The sequence below is a fragment of the Garra rufa genome, chromosome 25 (assembly GCF_049309525.1).
Source record: "Garra rufa chromosome 25, GarRuf1.0, whole genome shotgun sequence".
Taxonomy (NCBI): domain Eukaryota; kingdom Metazoa; phylum Chordata; class Actinopteri; order Cypriniformes; family Cyprinidae; genus Garra; species Garra rufa.
The window spans coordinates 14,305,635-14,330,407 of record NC_133385.1 but is presented as its reverse complement, the minus strand read 5'-3'; the positions used below and the strand labels follow the sequence as shown (position 1 = coordinate 14,330,407).

General features: G+C 35.4%; 3 protein-coding genes across 3 annotated transcripts in view; all 3 read left to right on the top strand.

The window, feature by feature from the left end:
• sv2bb (synaptic vesicle glycoprotein 2Bb) overlaps positions 1 to 9,441 on the top strand; it is a 42,253-nt gene extending 32,812 nt beyond the window's left edge. The window contains exons 3-13 of the mRNA XM_073831948.1: positions 591 to 771; positions 1,168 to 1,319; positions 1,408 to 1,541; positions 3,237 to 3,326; positions 3,472 to 3,585; positions 3,663 to 3,751; positions 3,971 to 4,135; positions 4,238 to 4,371; positions 4,442 to 4,642; positions 4,792 to 4,951; positions 7,200 to 9,441. Coding sequence (XP_073688049.1) covers positions 591 to 771; positions 1,168 to 1,319; positions 1,408 to 1,541; positions 3,237 to 3,326; positions 3,472 to 3,585; positions 3,663 to 3,751; positions 3,971 to 4,135; positions 4,238 to 4,371; positions 4,442 to 4,642; positions 4,792 to 4,951; positions 7,200 to 7,383 — 1,604 coding nt within the window. The 3' untranslated portion in view covers positions 7,384 to 9,441. The remainder of the gene's footprint in view (positions 1 to 590; positions 772 to 1,167; positions 1,320 to 1,407; positions 1,542 to 3,236; positions 3,327 to 3,471; positions 3,586 to 3,662; positions 3,752 to 3,970; positions 4,136 to 4,237; positions 4,372 to 4,441; positions 4,643 to 4,791; positions 4,952 to 7,199) is intronic.
• Positions 9,442 to 13,531: 4,090 nt separating this feature from the next.
• Positions 13,532 to 14,435, top strand: mespbb (mesoderm posterior bb). The gene is made up of 2 exons (XM_073831418.1): positions 13,532 to 14,263; positions 14,385 to 14,435. Exons 1-2 carry the CDS (start codon positions 13,532 to 13,534, stop codon positions 14,433 to 14,435), a joined length of 783 nt encoding a protein of 260 aa, XP_073687519.1.
• Positions 14,436 to 22,244: 7,809 nt separating this feature from the next.
• mespab (mesoderm posterior ab) lies at positions 22,245 to 23,232 on the top strand. Its single transcript, XM_073831341.1, has 2 exons — positions 22,245 to 23,084; positions 23,179 to 23,232. The coding sequence occupies exons 1-2, from the start codon at positions 22,395 to 22,397 to the stop codon at positions 23,230 to 23,232; spliced, it is 744 nt and encodes a 247-aa protein (XP_073687442.1). The 5' UTR covers positions 22,245 to 22,394.
• Positions 23,233 to 24,773: the final 1,541 nt, after the last annotated feature.

The window sequence follows — 24,773 nt, the reverse complement described above, 5'->3', positions numbered from 1 at the left end:
AAATCATGATTATAATTAAACCTTTCAGACTTCCATTGCATTCCTAAAGTACAATTTTAATATTCTTGCCCTTCAAAGAAGAGTAAATCTGCTGGCATAACATGTGCACAAAGGTTCAAATTGAATGCCAGCTCTTTCGCCGCCCTCTAAAGTGAGAACCCCACTGACAGGTACATTCACTAAACCTGTTACGTCAGCCAAATTGCACACCTGTGAGTCCTGCTATGATGTCTGAACACCCACTCGCACTCATTAGAAAATGACCAGGGCCGCAAAAACTTCTATTGCAATCACTTAACCTTGTAACTTATTTGACGTTCTTTTCACTCCATTTCCGAGACTACATTAGCTTAAATTGATTGTGGTTGCTTGAGTTCTGATCTTACATATTTCTTTGTCATTTAAAAACACATGTAGACTCTCTTGATTCTCATTAGATAAGAGTGATTGAAAGTAAACACTGTGCTGTAAATTTATTTTGGGGGGTGATGAGAATCTTAATGCTTGCTAACAAAGAGAAAAGGAGGGAGAGGATGCCCCCTAGAGGTACTGTAAAATAGAACTCACATGGTTTATTGTTTCTTCTGCAGGTTTGATAGTATTCCTGGGAATGATGTTTGGAGCATTTATTTGGGGTGGCCTGGCTGATAAAGTGGGCCGACGGAAATGTCTGATTATCGTCCTGGCCATGAACTGCATCTCTGCCTTCTTCTCCTCATTCGCCCAGGGATATGGTTTCTTCCTGTTCTTCAGGCTGTTCTCTGGAATTGGGTAAGCTGGAGAATAAAAAGAATGAAAAAACACAAAAAGGTCTACCCTTCACCTTGGGAGCCATATAACTGCTTGACGATAAGTCATTGTTTTCCATTAGAGGTTAAGCCTTTCTGTAAATCAGGCATGTCCAGACTCAGGCCCTCTCCCTTGGCTCAACTTCTAATTTAAACCAAGCAGTGCAGAGCGGTAATTACAGGACTGATTCATGGGGAGCTCTCAATCTAGCTGCCTCTGGTAGTATTTTCAAGCTATAATACCCTTAAGACTACATCATGACTTTAAAGGTCTCGTCAATATGCTCTCATGGTCTCTCATGGTTATTTTGCTGACAAGAAATGAATGAAGGTAATGAATGTTTGTGGATAGGAATAACTGCAATGTGTTGTCTTGCAGGATTGGAGGCTCTGTTCCAATCGTGTACTCATACTTCTCTGAGTTCCTCCAGATGGATAAAAGAGGAGAACATCTCAGCTGGCTCTGCATGTTCTGGATGATGGGGGGCATCTATGCCTCCTTCACAGCCTGGGGCATCATCCCACGATATGGTACAACATATTGTATATGTAGAGCGGTGTGAGGATTAAACTCCTTCTACCCTTGTTTTTACATGTTGGATCTTTTCCTGTATTTCAGGCTGGGGTTTCAGTATGGGCACGGAGTTCCAGTTCCACAGCTGGAGGGTGTTTGTTCTAGTCTGTGCTCTCCCAGCTATAGCAGCTTTTGTTGGGCTAATGTTCATGCCTGAGAGCCCACGATTCCTACTGGAGGTACATATCTGAAATATACAATAGCGCTGTTCCAACACCTACAGTGAGGGAAAAAATTATTTGATCCCCTGCTGATTTTTTTATGTTTGTCCACTGGCAAAGAAATTTTTAGTCTATCATTTTAATGGTAGGTTTATTTGAACAGTGAGAGACAGAATAACAAAAAAAAAAAAAAAACGCATTTCAAAAAAGTTATAAATGTATTTGTTTTTTAATGAGTGAAATAAGTATTTGATTCCCTAACAATCCGCAAGATTTCTGGCTCGCAGTTGTCTTTTATACAGGTAATAAAATGAGATTAGGAGCACTCTCTTAAGGAAGTGCTCCTAATCTCAGTTTGTTACCTGTGTAAAAGACACCTGCCCACAGAAGCAATCAATCAATCAGATTCCAAACTCTCCACCATTGCCTAAACAAAAAACTGTCCAAGGATGTCAGGGGACAAGATTGTAGACCTACACAAAGCTGGAATGGGCTACAAGGCCATCACCAAGCAGATTCGCAAATGGAAGAAACACAAAATAACTGTCCATCTCCCTTGGTCTGGGGTTCCATGCAAGATCTCACCTTGAGGAGTTTTAATGATCATAAGAGCGGTGAGGAATCAGCCCAGAACTACACGGGAGGATCTTGTCAATAATGTCAAGGCAGCTGGGATCATAGTTACCAAGAAAACAATTGGTAACACACTACACTATGAAGGACTGAAATCCTGCAGTGCATGCAAGTCCCCCTGCTCAAGAAAGCACATTTACAGGCCTGTCTGAAGTTTGCCAGTGAACATCTGAATAATTTAGAGAAGCACTGGGTGAAAGTGTTGTGGTCAGATTGAGACTAAAATCAAGCTCTTTGCCATCAACTCAACTCACCGTGTTTGGAGAAGGAGGAATGTTGCCTATGACCCCAAGAACACCACATAGAGGTGGAAACATTGTGCTTTGGGGGTGTTTTTTTGCTAAGGGGACAGGACAACTGCACCACATCAAAGGGACGATGAAGGGGGCCATGTACTGTCAGGGCCAGGTCATTGAAGCCAGCCAGGGCATTAAAAAAGGGTCGTGGATGGGTATTCCAGCATGACAATGACCCAAAACACACGGCCAAGGCAACAAAGGAGTGGCTCAAGAAGAAGCACATTAGGGCTGGATTGGCCTAGCCAGTCTCCAGACCTTAATCCCATAGAAAATCTCTGGAGAGATCTGAAGGTTTGAGTTGCCAAACGTCAGCATCGAAACATTAATGACTTGGAGAGAATCTGCAAAGAGGAGTGTGACAAAATCCTGAGATGTGTGCAAACCTAGTGACCAACTACAAGAAATATGTGACTACTGTGATTGCCAACAAGAGTTTTGCCAACAAGTACTAAGTCATGTTTTGTAAAGGGGTCAAATACTTATTTCACTCATTAAAATGCAAATCAGGTTATAACATTTTAGTTATAAGTGCATTTTTCTGGATTTTTTTGTTGTTATTCTGTCTCTCACTGTTCAAATAAACCGTTAAAATAATAGACTGATCATTTCTTTGTCAGTGGGCAAACGTACAAAATCAGCAGGGGATCAAAGAATTATTTCCCTTGCTGTAGTAAGCTGACCTGCTGCCTACACAAACAACTGCTTTCTAAGATGGCATTATAACATGCCACGGTACCTCATGAGGTTCTTCATAGATTATGACAATATCTGTCTCTTCCAGAATGCTAAACATGATGAGGCCTGGATGATCCTGAAACAGGTTCATGACACCAACTGGAGAGCCAAAGGACAACCTGAGAGGGTGTTTACTGTACGTTTGTACTGTAATGTTTTTCAAAAGCTGATTTGACGTTTTGAGTAATATGTCATACATTTTGTCTTCGGTCTACCTCATGTAAATTGGTGAAAACTATTTTTATCATAATGCCTCATGAATAATGAATCCTTTTATCCAGGTAACTCAAATCAAGACTCCAAAGACACAAGAAGATGAGTTTATTGAGATTCAGACTGCAACTGGAACTGCTTTCCAGAGATGGGTGGTTCGGACTTTGACACTGACCAAGCTGGTAAACCATAAAGCTAACAGTTCAATTTAATTAGTTCTTCAATATGTAACACTAATAGAAACTGTTTTTGTATGCAGGTCATCAAAAATGTGTTGTCCCTCTTTGGTCGTGATCTAAGACTTGCTACTCTGCTAATGGCCATCATATGGTTCACAATGGCATTTAGGTAAACCACGTTTGGTAATTACTAATTATTCTTGTGTCCTGAGACACTGGTGCATTGATTATTTTATTAAACACCTTTTTACTGTGTAACTTTAGTGCTTCTAGTGTCAGAAAATGGAATTGTAACACATTGGTTGGAAAAACAGATAGTTCCAATGGTGGAGTTTTCATACTTGGAAAACTACATTTCATTGCTTCTCTTTCCTGTTGTATATTTCAGTTATTACGGGCTTTCAGTGTGGTTTCCTGACATGATCAAACACCTCCAGCATGAGGAGTACGAATCCAAGCTAAAAGTATTTCACCGGGAGAAGGTGGAGCAATTTCATTTCAACTTCTCCTTGGAGAATCAAGTCCATAAAGAGGGCGAATACATCAACGACAAGTACGTTGACAGAAACACCATCTGCTAAAACCATTATCAATGAATGTTCCTCCTAATTGTCAGGCTCCAGTATCTTAACATATGCTGTGTGCTTTCATGCAGGTTCATCAACATTGAGATGAAGTCTGTGAAGTTTGAAGACTCTTTGTTTGTGGACTGCTTCTTTGAGAACATCCGATCCACAGAAACCATCTTTGAGAACTGCACCATCCGCAGTACTGTGTTTTACGACACTGGTAAGCGATCTTACTCGCAATCCAGAGTTGTTTTAGTGCAGTAGGCCTCATGGTTTCTTTATTTCCACAGACTTATATGAAGAAAAGTTTGTTGACTGTACGTTCGAGAATGTTACTTTCCTGCACAATAAGAAGGGATGCCATTTAGACTATGAGGAGGACAACGATGTCCTTGTCTACTTGGTCAGCTTCCTAGGAAGCTTAGCCGTGCTGCCTGGGAATATCATTTCGGCACTCTTCATGGATAAGATTGGACGAATCAAGATTATAGGTGAGCTGAACCACTGCCCAAATGGCTACAAACCTTAGCTTAGCTATTTTCAAAGACTATCTATATTTTTAGATCAAGTAGCTTGCAATCTGTAATGTTGTTTCTAACCAAGAAGAGCCTGTGAAGACCACTTTTTCTTCTCTCTACAGGTGGTTCAATGCTTATTTCTGCTGGCTGCACCTTTTTCCTGTTCTTGAGCTTTAGTCAGGCAGCCATCATAGCCTGGCAGTGTCTGTTTTGTGGTGTTAGCGTCGCAGCGTGGAACGGCATTCAAGTCATCACTGTGGAGCTCTACCCAGCTTCAAAAAGGTATACTTTTGAGAAATTAGTGTTGTTTTTGCTAGTAGATTTGGAAAAGTGCTAAAGAAGCTTTAACAGCATTGTATTGTTATGCTAACAGAAAGTCTCTCGCCTACTTAACCATGCACAAATATAATCACGGTACAGTTAGTTTTTGTGTAGTTGTGTTAAACTACAGTAGCACAAAAACCCTATTGTAATTTTTAGAATGGCCAGGTATCAGCATTTTTTCAACATAACACTGAAACTTGAAGGAATGGTAGTCCTCACACTGTCTACAACGTCACCAAGTCTAACTAAATTCGGCATGACTGGCGCTACAGTAATCAAAAGTATGAAATTGCCCATAACTCCTAAATCATTAGTTGCAGGCTCAAGTGTCTTATATCGGATTCGATCGTTGTGCAATTTTCGGGTATTTTGGATTTTTAAAGAAAAAATACTACTTTTGCAAACTAGTCCTAGGTCACCCAATAGGAACCAAACCAGTGCAGAAAGATTCTCTAAAGAGTGAATATCAATAATTAGCAAAAAAAAGTTAAACTTTTAAATAACCATCGCAACGGGGCGCCAAAACGTTCATAAAGGGCGGAGACACTTTTACTAAAACACCTATAACTCTTGACCGGAAAGAGATATTTTTGACAAATTTGGAACATGTATGTAAAAGCTCAATCTGAGGTCACATTAAAAAAAATGCAGAGTTTGGCCACTTGGTGGCATTATAACTAGGAAAAAAACATTAAAATGGCTATAATTATGCACCCGTTAGTTCGATCAACTTGAAAATTGGTATGCCGTGTCTTTGTCCAAAGTGCCACAAGTGCCACAAGACATTTGCATACCTCAAAATGAAATGTCAAAACTTAATGAAACTAGGTGAGCACATGCTGTCAGATGATGAGAATCTGACTATAGGTGGGGCTATAACAGACATAAATGATAAAATTATCATACTTCTATGGTAAATTACCTGTATTTGCCAAAAATACTTTTTTTCAAATCTTAGGTGGTTACATGCTTGCGAAATAATACTTAATGTCTTTTTCAAATATGCTTAAATGCCAAGGATATTCAGACTTGTATGGCTTAATACAACATAAATGATGTCTCCTACTAAAATATTTAGTAGAAAACCTATGAAAGATTTACGTTGTTTTAAAAATCCACATTGTTTTATACATATTTAGGACTATGCTGCCCTCCAAAGGCAAAGCGCAGTAACTACACATTTGGTCAAAATTGAATTAAGGCTTAAAATGGACTTTGTGACAACTGTTTTGTCTTGTGGCAAAGTCTCCTGGTTCAATTTTGTCCTGTTTCAGAGAAACGAGAGTGTCAACATATTTGACTAGCTGGTGTAAAAATTTTAAAGGCATTTTTACTGCACTTTGCCTTTGGAGGGCAGTATGGGGGGCACCATTATTTTGATTACATAAAACAGTTGCACTTAGTGAGCTACTGGACCTATCTGTTGCTATATTTAAGGCACTACAACTTAGAATAAGCAACTTGGACAATAAAATACTGATACGATGCCACATTGTGTGGCTTTTGGTTGTAATTTTCAGTGAAAGAGCAACAAGAAAAGCGAAGTTTTCATAGCGATAAGAAGAGGTGAAAAGAATGGGAAGATGCTTGTGGACGAATAAAACTTTGTAAAGACCCGCGTCTTTGTTCTCTCCACTTTAGCCCTGATGTCTTTAAGGCTTTTAGAAGACCACAGCTACTGAAAGAGCTTACAAACGATGTAAAAATGCAGATGCTTGTCATGACGCCACAGCCACTGAATGAGTTTTTCAGAGTGGATTTTACGTGATATCCAGGGGCTCTTTGTGAGGAAAAATGATGGTACAGAAGTGGGTTTATATCCATCGCCCCCTACAAGCTCTTTTAGCAGCTGTGGTCATCATATCAGTATTTTGCATTAGTAATCCATAGTCCAAAATAAATATATAACAATGTGGATTTTTTTAAATAACGTAAATATTTCATGGGTTTTCTACTACATATTTCAGTAAGAGACATAATTGACGTTACATTAAGCCATACAAGTCTTAATACCCAGGGTTCTCTTTAAAGTGCTTGAACCCCGATAATCCCTGCTTGCAGCTATATTTTCTTTTTTTTATTTTAACTTTATTTTAAATACAGAATTTATATGTTGGATATAACATAACAAATACTAAAAAAAAAACATTAGTACAACTGAACTTATATAGTACATGTAAAAACATGGTCTCAACTTCTCTTACAGAGCCACAGCGTTTGGAGTCTTAAATGCCACTTGTAAGTTGGCGGCTATATTGGGAAGCTCAATCTTTGCCTCATTCGTAGGCATCACCAAAGTCATCCCCATCCTGCTAGCCTTCGGTGCACTGGTCGGTGGTGGAGTGCTTGCCCTAAAACTGCCTGAGACCAGAGAGAAGGTCTTGCTGTGAAAATCTGAAGCTGAAAATTTGCTCCAGGCCATTGTATATGACTATTAGTGTGGAGATAACAACTGCTGGCATGTGTAAAATTGGGCTTATACTTTTAAACTCATAGTATGTGATATTAAACTCCAATATTCCAAAACTACAAGGACCAAATGATGGATCTACCCCTAGTCAAATATTAATGTATAGATATGCCTGATATTTCATATACAGTAAGTTAAAGGCCTGTTGGATCATTTGGAGCCTCAAAAAATATCTGCACTAGTTATATAGTTTGAAGAAACATCTACAGGGAGTATTACAAAGAAAAAGCTCTAGTGAAAAATACAATTGTCCCGGATTTGCTTGGATGGGGTAATCAGAGTAACGGAAGTCTCAATCCTGTGCCATTTCTTGGTCAAAAAAATTCAGGTACTGTTGAAGATTTTCTTTTTATCTTATTCTATAGCTTGTAATTTGCTATCGTCTCACCCTCTGCCTTTGCTTATGATATAACCTCTGCTGGAAAAAAAGATGTATTTTTGTCCTGGTGTTTGCTAGTGTCCTACTGTACGTCAAGAGACTGATCTCAATGTGCCGCTGTATGTTTCGGATGCTCGGTGCAGAATGTGAGCTTGTGTTTGTTAGATCACTGCAGAAACCATTACGTGTGCTTCCTCCGTTTTCTATGTTTGCTTTATTTCCTGTAAATTGCCCAATCTGGCGGAGCACCTTACAAAGCTCGGCTCACTTTACCTTGCCTTTCACTAAATGTGTTGTTTCTTAGTGCTCTCTCACTCTCTTTCTCTATCGCCCTCTTATTTTATGATTTTGCATTCTGTGAATCCTGAGAAAGTCAGACGGTTTCGTCACTTTGGACTTGAGCTTCACAGAGCCACATATCTGTACGTGTTGTTGACTGAGTTGCATGTGTGTAACTTATCAAGTAATGTTGTGTCTTTTCTCAATGTGTTGTCTGGATGATCTAATGTATGTCTCACTGCAAAATAAAACTGGTTAGACCATACTAGTCATTGGTAACCTGCATCATTTACAAAGGAACAGTACATGGGGGGAAAATGAAATTTCTGTCATTATCTATTCACCCTCATTTCATTACAAACCTGCATGACTTTCCTAACACAAAAGAGGATATTTTGTCTACATAATATTTTTTTGGACCCCATTGACTTTCATTGTATGTCCACAAAAATGTTATTTTGTGTTCTAAGGAAGAAATAAAGTCATACAGGTTTGGAATGACATGAGGGTGAGTAAATAAAGACAACAATTTCATTTTTAGCTGAAATATCCCTTTAAGTTTATAAAGCTGTCACCTTTGTAACCAACGAACAAATCTGTGCATGCTCACTATATTGCTGTTTTGCTTTAAAAAACAAATTATGAACAATACATGCACCAAAAAGCATACACCTGAATATGAAAAACAGTTTCTGCTATGGCCAAATAAAAAATAAAAGTAATAAAATAACACAAAAAGGTGAGTTTCTTCTTGCAATTCTGAGTTTACATCTCACAGTTCTGACTTGTGTTTTAATTGTGAGTTGCAATTAGATTTCTTTATTTTTTATTCTGTGATAAGTTCATATTTCGTTAATAATTCTGTGTTTATACGTAACAATTCTCAGATTTGCCAGAAACAAAGTGTGAATTGTGAGATAAAAAGTTGTAATTACATTTATTTATTTAATTATTTATTCATTCATTTTTTATTTATTCATTTTTATGTATTCATTTTTTGTTCCATGGCAGAAACAGGCTTTCATATTTGAAAATTAAACAGATCCATATGTTGCAGATTCACTTTAGAAAGGTTGAATAAAAGCTAAATAATGCAATGAAAACCTTCTTCTCATTATGCATAATTAATAATAAACTCTGTGTAATTATTTCTACATTTATGTGTGAATACTTGCTTCTTCCTTATTTTTATAGCATACTTATTTGAAAATATTTTCTGGCTGTCACAGAAAAAAATCATTTTATGTTTTCCATTCTGATGTTTTTGTTTTGTGACCGTACATTATGAATAACAAAAAATAAACATTTATGTGATTCGCAGTTTGTGTTGGGCTTTTTTTTTTATTTTTGGCTGAATACTTTCCTCTGCCTGCCAACTCATTCTGTCTTGGGGTTTGAGCAACTGTGTGAAAGATGTAACAACAAGACCTGGGAAACAGAGCTGGAGCAGAGTCCCTTTTTTCGCTTGGTTGAGAGGTTTTAGTTTGCAGACAAGCTATTCAACACTTACGGTCAATGGAACTGTAGAAGATATGCAAAATATTAGTGCAAAGATCATTTTACATGCAGACTCTGATTTTAAAATGAGTGAATATCAAACACTAGACTGTTGGAGATTCAGATGTACGTATGTACAGTATTTAAAGTACTAAATGTAGTTTTTCTCACATTGGGCACCACATACTCGTGTCGTTCTCACAATGCAATGTCATGTTTCTCCTGATTTGCAGCACCTCTGTCTCAAGATATTTTGTTTTGATTCACACTCAGGGTGCAAAATGCTGCACACCACGAGGGGAGGGGGAAAAAAAGAGAACGTTGTCATTCCCATGGGAAGGTTAAGAGGACAATTTATAAAAAAATTTGTATAAAGTATTGCTTTAAATGTTTGGACTGAATAGTAACATGTGCCTTAATACAAAAAAATTTCTTTTTTTGTCATTTTGAGATTGTAAATACTGGTTTTATAAGATTGTGAACTAATAGATACTAACACTCTCGCCCACCATGCCTCTGAGGTGCCAAAGACCACCACAGACCTGGCACCTCTCGGCTCCCAGAGGGTGAGATCAGGGTTCGGGAAGTTCACATGACAAAGGTCATGCCGGGGCCTTGAAAGGACAAGTCATAGTGCAAGAATAATAGCTGCTGAGATGTTTCAAAAACCTGCTACAACACAAATATCAAACTAATTATATTTGTGACCATGGACCACAAAACCAGTCTTAAGTAGCTCGCGTAAATTTGCAGCAATAGCCAAAAATACACTGTATTTTTTCTTATTCCAAAAATCATTAGGATATTAAGTAAAGATCATGTTCCATGAAGATATTTTGTACATTTCCTATCATAAATATATCAAAACTTAATTTCTGATTAGTAATATGCATTGCTAAAATCTTTATTTGGACAACTTTAGAAACCACATTCTCAATATTTAGATTTTTTTTGCACCCTTAAATTCCAGATTTCCAAATAGTTGTATCTTGGCCAAATATTGTCCTATCCTAACAAACCTTATATCAATGGAAAGCTTATTTTTATACATATTTCAGAAGATGTATAAATCTCAATTTCAAAACATTAATCCTTATGACTGGTTTTGTGTTCCAGGGTCACATTTGGAGTCTAAATGTTCAAAAACTCTCAAGTGCTCATGAAGCCTGTATTTATATGATCTAGATAGAACTAAATGGCTACTACTAAAGAGTAGGTCTTTGCTATGGTCTAAAATAGATCTATCGAAAAGAAAACACCGGCTACCCGGCATTTTAAACAGCCAAGTAAAAAATATTTTCTCCAGGAACATGGTAAACAGCAATAACGGCATTAAGACTGCAGCGTTGTTCTTTTCACAGCCTCGAAGATAGGCTATACTCTGAAAGTTGTCAAAAGAGGTTTAGTTAGATTATCATGCTCTTTCAATTGTGTATATTGTGCATTTACATTCCATCTCCGTATCACGAAACTTACCACACAAAACAAAAACAGCCCCGACCACGGCGTCCTCCATTCACGGGTTGTTGACGTTTGTAAATGCCGCGAATAAAGACGTCGCTGTCGGCCGCTTCAGAGTTCCTGCTGCCGGTGCGAAAGTAACCAGAAAAAACGGCCCGAGGGAGAAATTGGTTCTCTGGGAACTACGCAGTGCGAAAGCCCCTTTAACCACACAAAATGAAACTAGGATAAACATGCACAAAAGCAAATGTTTCATTCAGAACACCAGTTTAAGATGCTTTGATAGTTTTTTTTTTTTTTTTTTTTTTTTTGTATTAACCTTATAAAAATTAGATAAGCATATTGAATACAATTTTGAATCTAAACCATAAAAAGAAAGACGTTTTATGTAAAATGACCATTAAAATTTTTTAATATAAAAGTTTATATACACACATTGTTCCCTGCTGAAATAGATGCTTCTGAAAATCTATTGATTGTGTATATGACTGGCTAAAGTGCACTTAATTGTGAGAAGATGAACTCTTGACTTGCGCTCGGTGAGGTCGCGGAGACTCTCGTGAACTGTGTCTCACAAGTTTAGCACCTTGTTGCTCTCAAGGTGCCATGTTAAGGTGCCAGTCTAAACAGTGGCATTTCAAAACTCCCACACTCACCCACACAGCTTCAAAGAGGCTAAATATGTAGTGAAACGCTTTCTTAAAGTTTTCAAATCATTTGTGATTTTGAATGTTCAGCTATTTTATAAGGTTGCGATTAAAAGCATGTGTTGGAGCACATGCTAGTGCTATGCTAATCTTAACCAAAAGTTAAAAAATTCATAATGCAAGGCAAAAAAGCACGTAACAGTCTACATATGAATAGGCATTATTTCTCAAATGTCTTTCAATGATATTGGTGTGATGGCTCTTAATATTGTTTAGCCAGCCTCATTAGTTCACTTACATATGTGGTGTGAAATTCCATTAAAGGTTCACACAGACTACAGAGCAGTGGTTTTGCCTTTAATGTGACCCATTAGAGGTGTCGTTTAACACCTTGGCTGTGAGAGAATGAGCTGAGTCTCTGTCCCTGCACAACTGTGACCTATTGACCGCATAGCATCGTCTGTAGCTTGGTTTCTTAGAAACAGGGTAGGCCTATAGATTTATCCTTTATGGGTTTATCAGCATCTATGAAACTTTGCATTTGTATGATTTTGAGATCCATCTTTTCACACTGAGGACAACTGAGGGACTCATATGCAACTATTACAGAAGCTTTAAACGCTCACTGATGCTCCAGAGGGAGAACCGATGCATTAAGAGCCAGGGATGTAAACTTTTTGAATTTGAACATCAGGGTAAATTTAACTTATTTTGTCTTCAAAGAAACTAAATCTTTTATAGCTTCTGAAGGATATTAGGTATTAAATGGAAAAATATGATTTAGGCAAAATAAGGAAAATGTACATATCTTCATTTTGTTCAAAAGTTTACACCCCTGGCTCTTAATGCATTGTTTTTCCTTCTGGAGCATCAGTGAGCATTTGAACCTTGTGTAATAGTTGCATATGTGTCCCTCAGTTGTCCTCAGTGTGAAAAGATGGATCTCAAAATCATACAGTCATTGTTGGAAAGGGTACAAATACTCAAAAATGCTGAAATACCAAAGAATTTGTGGACCCTGAAGCATTTTTCTGAAAAACAGGACAAACAAGGGACTGAAAACTATCATTAAACAAACAAAAAAAAAAAACACAGCTGTGAATCATTCAGGTAACAACTACAACAGTATTAAGAATCAAGCGTATGTAAACTTTTGAACAAAGTAATTTTTTTTTTATAAATTCAAATATTATTTTCTCTTGTGGACTTTTATCTTTTATGTGAAATATCTTATTCAGGTCAGTACTTAATAAAAAATGACATGCATTTTGTATGATCCCTCTTAATTTGGTTAAATAATTAACATTTAGCAGATACTGCAAGGTGTATGTAAACTTTTGAACTCAACTGTATATATATATATATATATACATACTAAATTAAATTCAAATTATTATGCAGTAAATCTGTGTGTTTATATATTATGTATAAAGCATCTGCCATTTTCTTTTATTTTGCCAAGTTTAGCATATGATTTTTAAATAAATCAATTGTTTCTATTTTTGGGTTGAAAATATTCCAAATAGTCCTGGAGGGCTTGATGTTAAAACAGTAGTGAAACAGGGGAAAAAAAGTTCATGTTGGGTAGGAGTGAAAAATCACACATTACCTGATGACTCATATCTGTAGGTTCCCACATGGGGACTGGACTTCTCCCTCTCTCACTGTAGTCTGGTCTGGGACAGACAGCGGCGGCCTGGAGAGGCCTGCAGAGGTGTCACTTCACACCTCTGAGGCCTGAAGCTGCTATAAAGCCTCCTTCCAGCAAACCCTCCGGCATCACTGACTCTCTCTAACCACACAGAATGGACGTGTCTTCTCCTTTCTTCAACTACTTCACACAAAACTCCAGGAGCTGCCCGAGCTCAGATTCTGAATTCTACAACATCTCATCTCCTGAAGCAGTGTCTCCTACTTCCTACATGGACTTCTCTCCTTCATCCCATCTTCAAAACAATTCCTCTTCACCTCCTGGTGGTGCAAAGGCGCCCATGTCAGGTTCCTTACATCAGGACGGCGCACGTTCACGTGTTGGGACTAGAAGATCACGCTGCAAGAACCCAAGCAAGCAAAGACAGAGCGCTAGTGAGAAAGAGAAGCTCAGAATGAGGGATTTGACCAAAGCTCTCCACCACCTCAGGACTTACTTACCACCTTCCGTGGCTCCCGTTGGTCAAACCTTGACGAAGATTGAGACCCTTCGCCTCACCATCCGCTACATCTCTTATTTGTCTGCTCAACTAGGCCTTAGCGAAGAGTCTCTCTGCCAGATGAGGGACCTGAGAGCTTCTAGATACCAAGAATCACCTCAAAGTCAGGGCTATTCAACACCAGAGTACTGGGGATTCAGCACACCACATCAAGAACTGTCTCAAAGCACCTTCAGACCTTCAGAGCATGTCTTGAGGAAGACAGAAATGGATTGTCATCAGGTCTGCATGAGCATGGAAACTCCTGCTTATGATGATTCCTTCAACTCCAGCTCCGAATCTCTTCTGGAATGTCCTTTGTATGCGGATACAGCCACAACATACCAGGTGTGTACTTTGTTTTGCACTTATATATTTATATTATTATTCATTTCATTTTCAAATGGGAATATTTTGGGTTCTTAATGCTGAACACAATAAACTTACATTTTTCCTCCTCTCTTTTTAGGGCTACAACAAAGCTGTCCACTATCCAGTTGCACCAGAATTCTGGGGATGAAACTCTCAACGGATTTTTTATATATTTAAATCTTTTCATATATTTTTTGTGGACTCCACTGTACAGTATTTAATGTATTTTTAATATATTGTTTTATCTTATTTTAAGATATCTATTTTAATATTATATATTTTGTATGTTGTCCTTTTTTGTACAAAAATATACTAATTTATTGTTATTTATAATAAAAACATCTAAATGTCAAAATGTTGTTTTTGTGTATTAACTTAACATCAAGAGTTATTAGGAAAAATAAAAAGGTCACTATGTAAATTTGACTTTTGTCAATCAACAAATCAACAGTTATTCATAATTATTCATTACCAATATATTCTCAAACCAGGGTTATTATAGTTACCTGAAACTAAAATGAAAACTAAAACTAAAACTAAAAAAAAATATTAAAATAAAATTAACATTTACTAAAAGAAAAGAAAATAAATATATACATTTATACATTTTCTCATTTTTATTTAGCCTAACTTAACGTATTAAACTAAACTAAATTAAAATTTAATAAAAACCTTACAGACACACACTACCAGTCAAAAGTTTTTGAACAGTAAGATTTTGTTGTTCTTTAAAGAATTGTCTTCTTCTCACCAAGCCTGCATTTATTTGAGCCAAAATACAGTAATATTGTGAAATGTTTTTTTTTTATTTAAAATAACTGCTTTCTATTTGAATATATTTTAAAATGTAATTTATTCCTGTGATTTCAAAGCTACATTTCCAGCATCATTACTCCAGTCTTCAGTGTCACATGATCCTTCAGAAATCCTTCTTATATGCTAATTTGCTGTTCAAGAAACATTTTTATTATTATTATAACCAATATTAAAAACAGTTAAGACTTATTTTGTACATTTTTAGGGTTCTTTGATGAATAGAACGATCCAAAGATCAGCATTTATCTGAAATATAGAATAAACGTTTAAACAGCATATTATTAGAATGCATTCTGAAGGATCATGTGACTGGAGTAATGATGCTAAAAATTCAGCTTTAAAATCACAGGAATAAATTACATTTGAATATATATTTAAATAGAAAACAGTTAATTTAAATAGTAAAAATATTTTAAAATTGTACTGTTTTTGCTGTACTTTGGATCAAATAAATGCAGGCTTGGAGAGAGGAAGAGACTTCTTTAAAAACATTACAAATCTTACTGTTCAAATACTTTTGACTGGCAGTGTATTAAAAAACGTATAAACAATAACAAAAACACTGGCTAACATTAAAATGAGAACTGAAACTATAAAGTAACTATTTCAAAATATTAATAAAGACTGCAATAGTTTCTCATAATAATCTCAAACATATTCTAAATTAGTCACGTAGGATATATGAATCCATTTTGGAGCAGTGTGTACTGACTCCATAGGAGGGCGCCAATTTTCAGCCACATGCAGCTGCACGGCAATGATTTTACCTCATGACTATTTTCTCGCCATGTCCCCTGCTGAAAAAAACAGCTAAAACCAGCCTAGGCTGGTTGGCTGGTCTTAGCTGGTTTTAGCTGGTGGTTTCCCAGCCTGACCAGCTAAGACCAGCCTGACCAGCCTGGCCAGGCTGGAAAAATGGCCAAAACCCCTCTAAAACCAGCCTGCCTCCCAGCTATGACCAGCTAAAACCAGGCTGGTTGACCAGCTAAAACCAGCCAACTAGCCTAGGCTGGTTTTAGCTGGTTTTTTCACTAAACTTAGCAAATATTCTCTTATGGCTCTTCATTTATCTTCTGCTGCATGCTTTATAATTAATGTTACAGCATTGTGTTTTTACACCTAATCAAAAGATGATTGCTTTCGATGCATTTCTTCTAGATTGATTAATCTGTATTTGACCGATTTCCTTACCCTTGGCAGAAAAGAAGATGCAAAAATCAGCTGGAATGTGCTGAAATTGCATAAAACAGGCAGTTACAGCCTTAGAGGAGGATTTGAGTCTCTCCTTAGTCATTTATATGCAAATTACACTCGTCAAAATACTGCTAATGGGCTTTTTCAGTCAGTTTTCACAACAGGAACATATAGATTCCAGCAGATAAAGAAAATTGAATATGGAGCAAAACAATTAACCCGCACTAACAATTATTTAACCAAGAAGATAAAATATGGTTAAATTATTAGGATGTCTTTTTTGAGGTTTGCACTTCCGAAGGTATAAAGGCAGCTACAGTTGAAGTCAAAAGTTTTCATACACTTGATTCTTAATACTGTGTTGTTACCTGAAAGAGCTGTTTTTTGGTTTTTTGTTTTTTGAATCCCTTGTATGTCCTGTAAAGTTTAAACTGCCCACTGTTCTTCAGAAAAATCCTTCAGGTCCCAAGATTCAAACGCTCACTAATAGAAGGAAACACGATGCATTAAGAGCCAGGGGTGTAAACTTTTGGACACAATAAAGATGTGTACATTTTTCTTATTTTGCCTAAATATCATATGTTTCATTTAGTACTGCCCTTCAGAAGCTACAGAAGATACTAACATGTTTCCCAGAAGACAAAATAAGTTAAATTTACCCTGATTTTCAAATTCCAAAAGTTTTCACCCCTGCTTTCACCCCTGAATTACAAAAAATTACATATTTAAAACATCTTTTTCTCTAAGAATGCTAAAATATTAACCTTTTAATACTGGCCAGGCTGAATAATTGGCCAATATTTTTAATATTTGAATTTGTTTTCAGCCTTGCTTTTTAAATTATTTTAACTAATTTATTTATATAAAAAAAAGTTTAATGTCTCATAATTAAATGTAAATGGCATTAATACAGTTGAGGTCAAAAGTTTACATACACCTTGCAGAATCTGCAAATGTTAATTATTTTACCAAAATAAGAGGGATCATACAAAACATGTTATTTTTTATTTAGTACTGACCTGAATAAGATATTTTTACATAAAAGACGTTTACATATAGTCCACAAGAAAAAATAATTGTTGAATTTATAAAAAAGACCCCATTCAAAAGTTTACATACACTTGATTCTTAATAGTCTACTGTGTTGTTACCTATGATCCACAGCTGTGTTTTTTGTTTGTTTGTTTAGTGATAGTTGTTCATGAGTCCCTTGTTTGTCCTGAACAGTTAAAATCCTTCAGGTCCCACAGATTCTTTGGTTTTTCAGCATTTTTGTGTATTTGAACCCTTTCCAACTATGACTGTAGATCCATCTTTTCCCACTGAGGACAACTGAGGGACTCTCATATGCAACTATTACAGAAGGTTCAAACACTCACTGATGCTTCAGTGACAAAGCATTAAGAGCCAGGGGTGTAAACTTTTAAACAGAATGAAGTTGTGTACATTTTTCTTAGTTTGTCTAAATATTTTGTTTTCATTTAGCACTGCCCTTGAGAAGCTACAAAAGATACTTCATGTTTCCCAGAAGAGAAAATAAGTTAAAATAAATTAAAATTACCCTGATGTTCAAGTTTCAAAAGTTTTCACCCTCGCTTCCTAAAATATAAAGGGAGCTATTTATTTTCATGTACAAATATTGTTATATTGTGAGAAAATTATATAATATTACTTCTGATATATGTGACCCTGGACCACAAAACCAGTCTTAAGTTTATATTTGTAGCAATAGCCAAAAATACATTGCATGGGTCAAAATTATTGATTTTTCTTTTATGCCAAAAATCATTAAGAAATTAAGTAAAGTTCATGTTCCATGAAGATTTTTTGTAAAATTCCTACTGTAAACATATCAAAATGTAATTTTTCATTTGTAATATGCATTGTTAAGAACCTAATTTGGACAACTTTAAAGGTGATTTTCTCAGTCTTTTCGATTTTTTTGCATCCTCAGATTTCTGATTTCAAATAGATGTATCTCAGCCAAATATTGTCCTATCCTAACAAACCATACATCAATAGAAAGCTTATTTATCGAGCTTTCATGTGATGTATAAATCTCAGTTTTGTCAAATTTAACCTTATGACTGGTTTTGTGGTCCAGGGTCACATATTAAGTGCGTTATTATAAATAGATGTTATTAAATGATATTATTGAATTTTATTTGTCATTATACTAAAGCTAAAACACATGATACATAAATACTTTTTTATTGTCAAAAAATATTTTTTGCTTTGCTAAAGACAACAAGGGCTATTAAACACAGATACAGGTATTATTATATATACTGTATGTACGTTACATAGAATGATATTTAACATTAACTGACAAAATCTATTTTTTTTAAAGAGTATCTTACATTGTTATAAGCAAAATATTTAATCTTTCAAAATGTGTCCTTTTGAGGCCCTCTGGTGGTCAAACTTCAAGTCAAGTCCTTTCAGTATTTTTGTTTATTTTAACCCTTTCCAACAATGACTGTATGATTTTGAGATCCATCTCTTCACACTGAGGACAACTGAGGGACTCATATACAACTATTACAGAAGGTTCAAACACTCACTGATGCTCCAGAAGGAAAAACAATGCATTAGGAGCATTAGGAGCTGGGGGTGTAAACTTTTGAACAGAATGAAGATGTGTAAATTTTTCTTATTTTGCTTAAATATCACTTTTTTTTTTCATTTAGTATTGCCCTTCAGAAGCTACAGAAATACTTAATTTTTTTTCCAGAAGACAAAATAAGTTAAATTTACCCTGATCTTCTAATTCTAAAAGTTTTCACCCCTGGCTCTTAATGCATGTTTTTTCCTTCTAGAGCATCAGTGGTGTTTGAACCTTCTGTAACAGTTGCATATGAGTCCCTCAATGTGTAAATATGTCTCAAAATCATAAAGTCATTGCTGGAAAGGGTTCAAATACACAGAAAATGCTGAAAAACTAAAGAATTTGTGGGACCTGAAGGATTTTTCTGAAGAACAGCGAACAGTTTGTCTGTTCAGAACAAACGAGGGACAAGCTAATTATTTAGCTTTCAGATGATTTGTACATCTCAATTTAAAAAATTGACCCTTATGACTGGTTTTGTGGTCCTGGGTCACATAATATAAACTATAAATAAATCAAAAGACATAACGTGGTATTCCCCAACCCATTCAAGCTGTGCCGTGACACAAAGGCCTTACCATCATCCAAGTACTAATCAGGCCTGTGCAAATAGAAGCTCTTTCTTAATGATCTACAAGTCAACAAAAAAGAGCATCTCGCACCTCAAAGTCTAGGTTGGATGATCCCTTCAAAAGCCTGAACTTCATACATCCTTATCTTCATAATCCACTAATGCGAGAGGGGTCGGCGTGCTTCATGCGTTTCAGGGCCATGCTAAGGTGTTAGATACTGAGCTAATTAGAACTAGGGCTCTGCTTTAGATACCCTTGACCCTGTGACTGATATGCTAATGCGGAGCTCAATACACAGTTTACAGAGCACTGGGAGGAAAGGATTTAGACAATTTAGTTGTTTACCTCAAATCAACATTTAACTGAGCAGGATAAGAAAAACACTTCACATTGATGTGCTAATCGACCTTTGATGCTTTAAGAAAAACTAAGAACAATTTGAAAAGGAAGAGGAGGACTCATTTGCAGGAAGGTCTGAGACTTTAAATCTACATCTCAGCGAATTAACAGTGACTAGTGACATTTTTAATGAGTTAAGCTCATTTTGCGCTTTTTTTGATGTTTGCACGTTTGTCGTTTGGTTTTGTATTGTGCGAACTCGCTGTATTCTTCAATCTAGTTGGTTGTGTTAAATGCAAAAATCATGTCTTAGATGTATATTTGGAATTCCATTTGATGACTTTTGACAGATTCCAAATATCCCATATTCCAAATGCTCCAAAACTTTCTTGTTCTTTATTTCATCAGCAAAGTCACAGAAGTCATTTCTTCTGATCTTGTCTCAAAAGTGTGTGTCGTCTGGGAACGGTCTAAATCTAATTACTTCAGGTCAGCACCGGGCAGGAAGGAGCAAAAAGCGACACGTTGTGGTCTGGGAACCATTTCCTCAGAGTTACTCACACTGAAGCCGTAATCCACAAGACCAGGCTTGAGGAAGAGCTCACCTTACACCTCAGAGAAGAAAACAACAACTGGATACACAACCATCAATATTTTATCGTACTTTAAAACTAAAAGCACATCCATGCACAGTTTTTATTTTTTGTTTTGTTTTTATTTTATTACTTATTTTTTTAATCTTGTCATTTGGACATTGTAAGATTCCTTTTAATTCAAAATAATGTATATTTATGTATATTATACTCTATAATTATTTTTTAGTCTGTTTTCTAAATTTTTATAATATATATTTTACATTTTTATACTAAGGTAAAAAAAACTGTTGTGATTTTAAGCTCAAACTTTTAAAATCTGCTCTCTTAGAAATAACCGTCCTTCCTGAGTTCCCATGAGGCCATAAAAGGTAAAAGTCAGTTGTCTAAACAAAAACCTGTAAACAACTGACACATTACAGGCTACACACTTCACAGAAAGAGGTGTTACTTTGTGAGAGCAAGCATTTTATAAAAAGCAGAAAATAAGACATTTAAATTTCTTAACATTTTGGATGAATCCAAAAACAATTGTAACAAAAAAATGAATGAATGTATAAATAAATGAATTTCTAATAAATAAATTAAAGAAATAAATAATAAAAACCAGCATTGACTGTGCACCAGCTGAAAAACCCAGATAAACTAATAATAAAAATGTATAAAAACAACTTTCCTTCTACTTCACCTACAAATACACAATATTGTAAGGTAAGGAGGCTCAATAAAATAAAATAAAAATAAAATAAAAATAAAATTAAATTAAATTAAATTAAATTAAATTAAATTAAATTAAATTAAATTAAATTAAATTAAATTAAATTAAATTAAATTAAAAGTTGTGGTCAAAAGTTTACATACACCTTGTAGAAACTGCAAAATATTAATTATTTTACAAAAATAAGAGGAATTATACAAAATTATTTTTGTTATTAATTTTGTTAATACCTTATTTTACATAAAAGACATATAGTCTACCAGAGAAAATAATATTTATAAAAATTACCTTGTTCAAAAGTTAACATACACTTGATTCTTAATACTTAATCCACAGTTACTGCCCACTGTTTATCAGAAAAACCCTTCAGGTCCCACAAATTTCCCCCCAAAAATCCTAAAAATATTTGTGTTTTCAGCATTTTTTGTGTATTTAAACCCTTTCCAACAATGACTGTATGATTTTGAGATCCATCTTTTGACACTGAGGACAACTGAAGGACTCATATGCAACTATTACAGAAGGTTCAAATGCTCACTGATGCTTCAGAAGAAAACACAATACATTAAGAGCCAGGGGTGTAAACTTTTGAACAGAATGAAGATGTGTACATTTTTCTTATTTTGCCTAAATATCATATTTTTTCATTTAGTACTGCCTTTTCAGAAGCTACAGAAAATACTTTAATGTTTTCCAGAAGACAAAATAAGTTAAATTTACCCTGATCTTCAAATTCTAAAAGTTTTCACCCCCCAGGTCTTAAAATGAATCAAGACCTGTGTAACTTTGCTGCAAGATGAAATTAAAAATGTATGGTGTAGTTTTGATTGACTGGCTTTGCATTGTTGATTAAAACTTATCAATAACTAAAAATACTACTAATGATTTTTTTAATCATGTAGTATGTAGTACTCATTACATAAGTACACAGTGCCCAAAAATGCACATCAAAATGATTTCCATAAATAAAACTCCAGACTTCAAATCTAAATCTGAATCTTGAACTTGTCCCGCACCAGCCAATGTTATTTTACCACTGCATTCGCCACCTCCCACCTGTGCTTGAAGTGAAGTGAGTTTTCCCAGAGACCCCCTGCCCCTGGTGTGATGTCTCTCTACCGCTTTGAAATTCTTAAGCGCCTTCTGGAGGTGCAACATCACACCTTTTCATCCAGGATATATTGGGCTGCTGCCTCCAGCTCTTTAGCATTCACTCAGGTACCAGAGAACGAGAAGGAAACATCTCCTCAGCTTTGAAAAGACAACCATGGAGTTTAACTTTTCTCCTTATATGCTCCAGGGAGCCAAATGCCAGTTTGAATACGGGCGATCATCTACCACCATTGATGCTGGGTACTTCAGTGCCTGTGGCAGCCTTTCTCCAAGTTCCTCCATTGATTCTGGATGTTTTTCTCCTCCTGCAAGCAGTTGGGGAACTAGAAGACCCACTGGGACACCCGACATTGACTGCGCACCAGCTAAAAAAACAAGAACAGCTCTACCGGATGATGGAAAGAAACGTTCCAGGTCTAAAAACCCTGGAACGAAGCGTCAGACGGCCAGTGAGAGAGAGAAGCTCAGGATGAGGGATCTGACCAAGGCTCTTAATCATCTCCGAACCTACTTACCTGCTTCTGTGGCTCCTGCTGGACAAACCCTGACCAAGATTGAGACCCTTCGCCTTACTATTAGCTACATCTCGTATCTTTCTGCTCAGCTGGAACAGCCTGAGGAGACCTTCAACCATGAAACAACACCAAGATGCTGCTCACAAGATACCTCAGATAGGCTTCAGAATGGTTTGCTTTCAGAAACTTGGTGTCTGGGTGAGCCTCAGGAACTTGTGCAAGACAATGTCCAGCATTGTCCAACATTCACTACCTTCGGTGATTCCCCACAACAGATGGAAAACAGCTTTCCTTCTACTTCAAACTTCAGAGATGCACAATCCTATATGGTAAGGAGGCTTTTCATTACTGTTCATTTAATAACTATAAGAGTTCTATTTGTTTGTTGCACAGTGATTTAATTCCTTTTTCTTTCTTTAACAGTTTCCCTGCACAACAACACACAATGCTACATACAGCCATCAGTTTTTCCAGTGAGGAACAACGAGGAGAAGACATAAGGCCACCTTATGACAAAATCAGATGGTCACTGTGTGAAAACTTCATCTAAAGACTTTGTTTGTTTGTTGTTTTAATTATTTGTAATTATTTATCAGATAAGATATTTTTATATTGAGCGCATTTGTATATATTGCTTATTTATTGTCTGTTTTTAATTAAATGCTTTGAAATTGTACTTTTTTGTATTCGCTTTGTTTTTATACATTTTACTTTAAAACACAATTCAAATGTTTTTCCTAATTAAATAATTGTAGTCAGCACACAAAAAAAAACACAAATTAACACAAATGGTGCAGGATTTACTTTGAAACTACTTAGAGAAACTAAGAAATTGCTAGTTGGTTTCACAAATATTGACAAACAGACAGCAACACGTTGAATTAAACTTAAAAGTTTGAAGTAGAAAGACTTCAATAGTGTTTTTGATAACTTTTGCTTTATTTACAACTTCAAAAAAGTATAGAAAATAATCATTTGCTAATCATGTTTTCAATTGTATATAAAACATTTTTCTCTGTTGCTGTTATAATATAATGCAAAATATTGCCAAAAATAACTACAATACAAAAAAAGGAAAAAAGGGAGGAAATTACGACAGCATTTTTGTGCCACTTAAAAAAAAAGTAGTAATATTTCGAGAATAAAGTCAAATTTACAAAAATAAAGTCAAAATTTTACAAGAAAAAAGTTGAAATATTAAGAAAATAAAGTCGAAATATTATGAGAATAATCTTGAAATATTTCAACAATAAAATCGAAATTACAAGAAGAAAGTCTATATGTTTCGACAATAAAGTTGAAATTATAAGAATAAAGTCAAAATGTTCTGAGAATAAAGTCAGTATATTTAACGAATAAAAAATTACGAGAATGAATTCATAGCAATTACGAGATTAAAGATAGAATATTTAGAATATATTATAGCCTTTTGTGCATACATTTGACTAGAATATACTTTAATTGCTACAATTTAATTCTCGTATTTTCAACTTTAAACAAACATTTCGTCTTAATTCTCGAAACATTTTAACTTCATTCCCGAAAAATTTGGACTTAATTCTCAAAACATTTTGACTTTATTCTCAAAATATTGCGACTTTATTCTTGCAACATTTTGACTTTATTTTCAAAATTTTGATGTTATTCTCAAAACTTTTTGACTTTATTCTCGAAACATTTTGACTTTTTCTGGAAAAATTTCAACTTTATTCTCAAAACATTTCGACTTAATTTTTCGAAACACTTCTGCTTAATTTTCTAAAACCTTTTGACTTTATTCTCAAAACATTTCAACTTTATTCTCAAAACATTTCGACTTAATTTTTCAAAACATTTTGACTTAATTTTCAAAACCTTTTGATTTTATTCTCGTAATTTCAACTTTATTCTCGAAACGTTTCAAATTTATTCTGAAAACATTTCGACTTAATTTTTCAAAACAGTTTGACTTAATTCTTGAAACATTTTGACTTTATTTTCAAAAGTTTGATGTTATTCTCGAAACTCTTACTTTATTC

Bases quoted from the DNA above. Each gene is read 5' to 3' on its own strand.
- mespab (XM_073831341.1), top strand. From the start codon at position 22,395: ATGGAGTTTAACTTTTCTCCTTATATGCTCCAGGGAGCCAAATGCCAG. The intron at 23,085-23,178 runs GTAAGGAGGCTT...TTTCTTTAACAG, and splicing joins GAGATGCACAATCCTATATG to TTTCCCTGCACAACAACACA.
- mespbb (XM_073831418.1), top strand. From the start codon at position 13,532: ATGGACGTGTCTTCTCCTTTCTTCAACTACTTCACACAAAACTCCAGG. The intron at 14,264-14,384 runs GTGTGTACTTTG...CTCTCTTTTTAG, and splicing joins ATACAGCCACAACATACCAG to GGCTACAACAAAGCTGTCCA.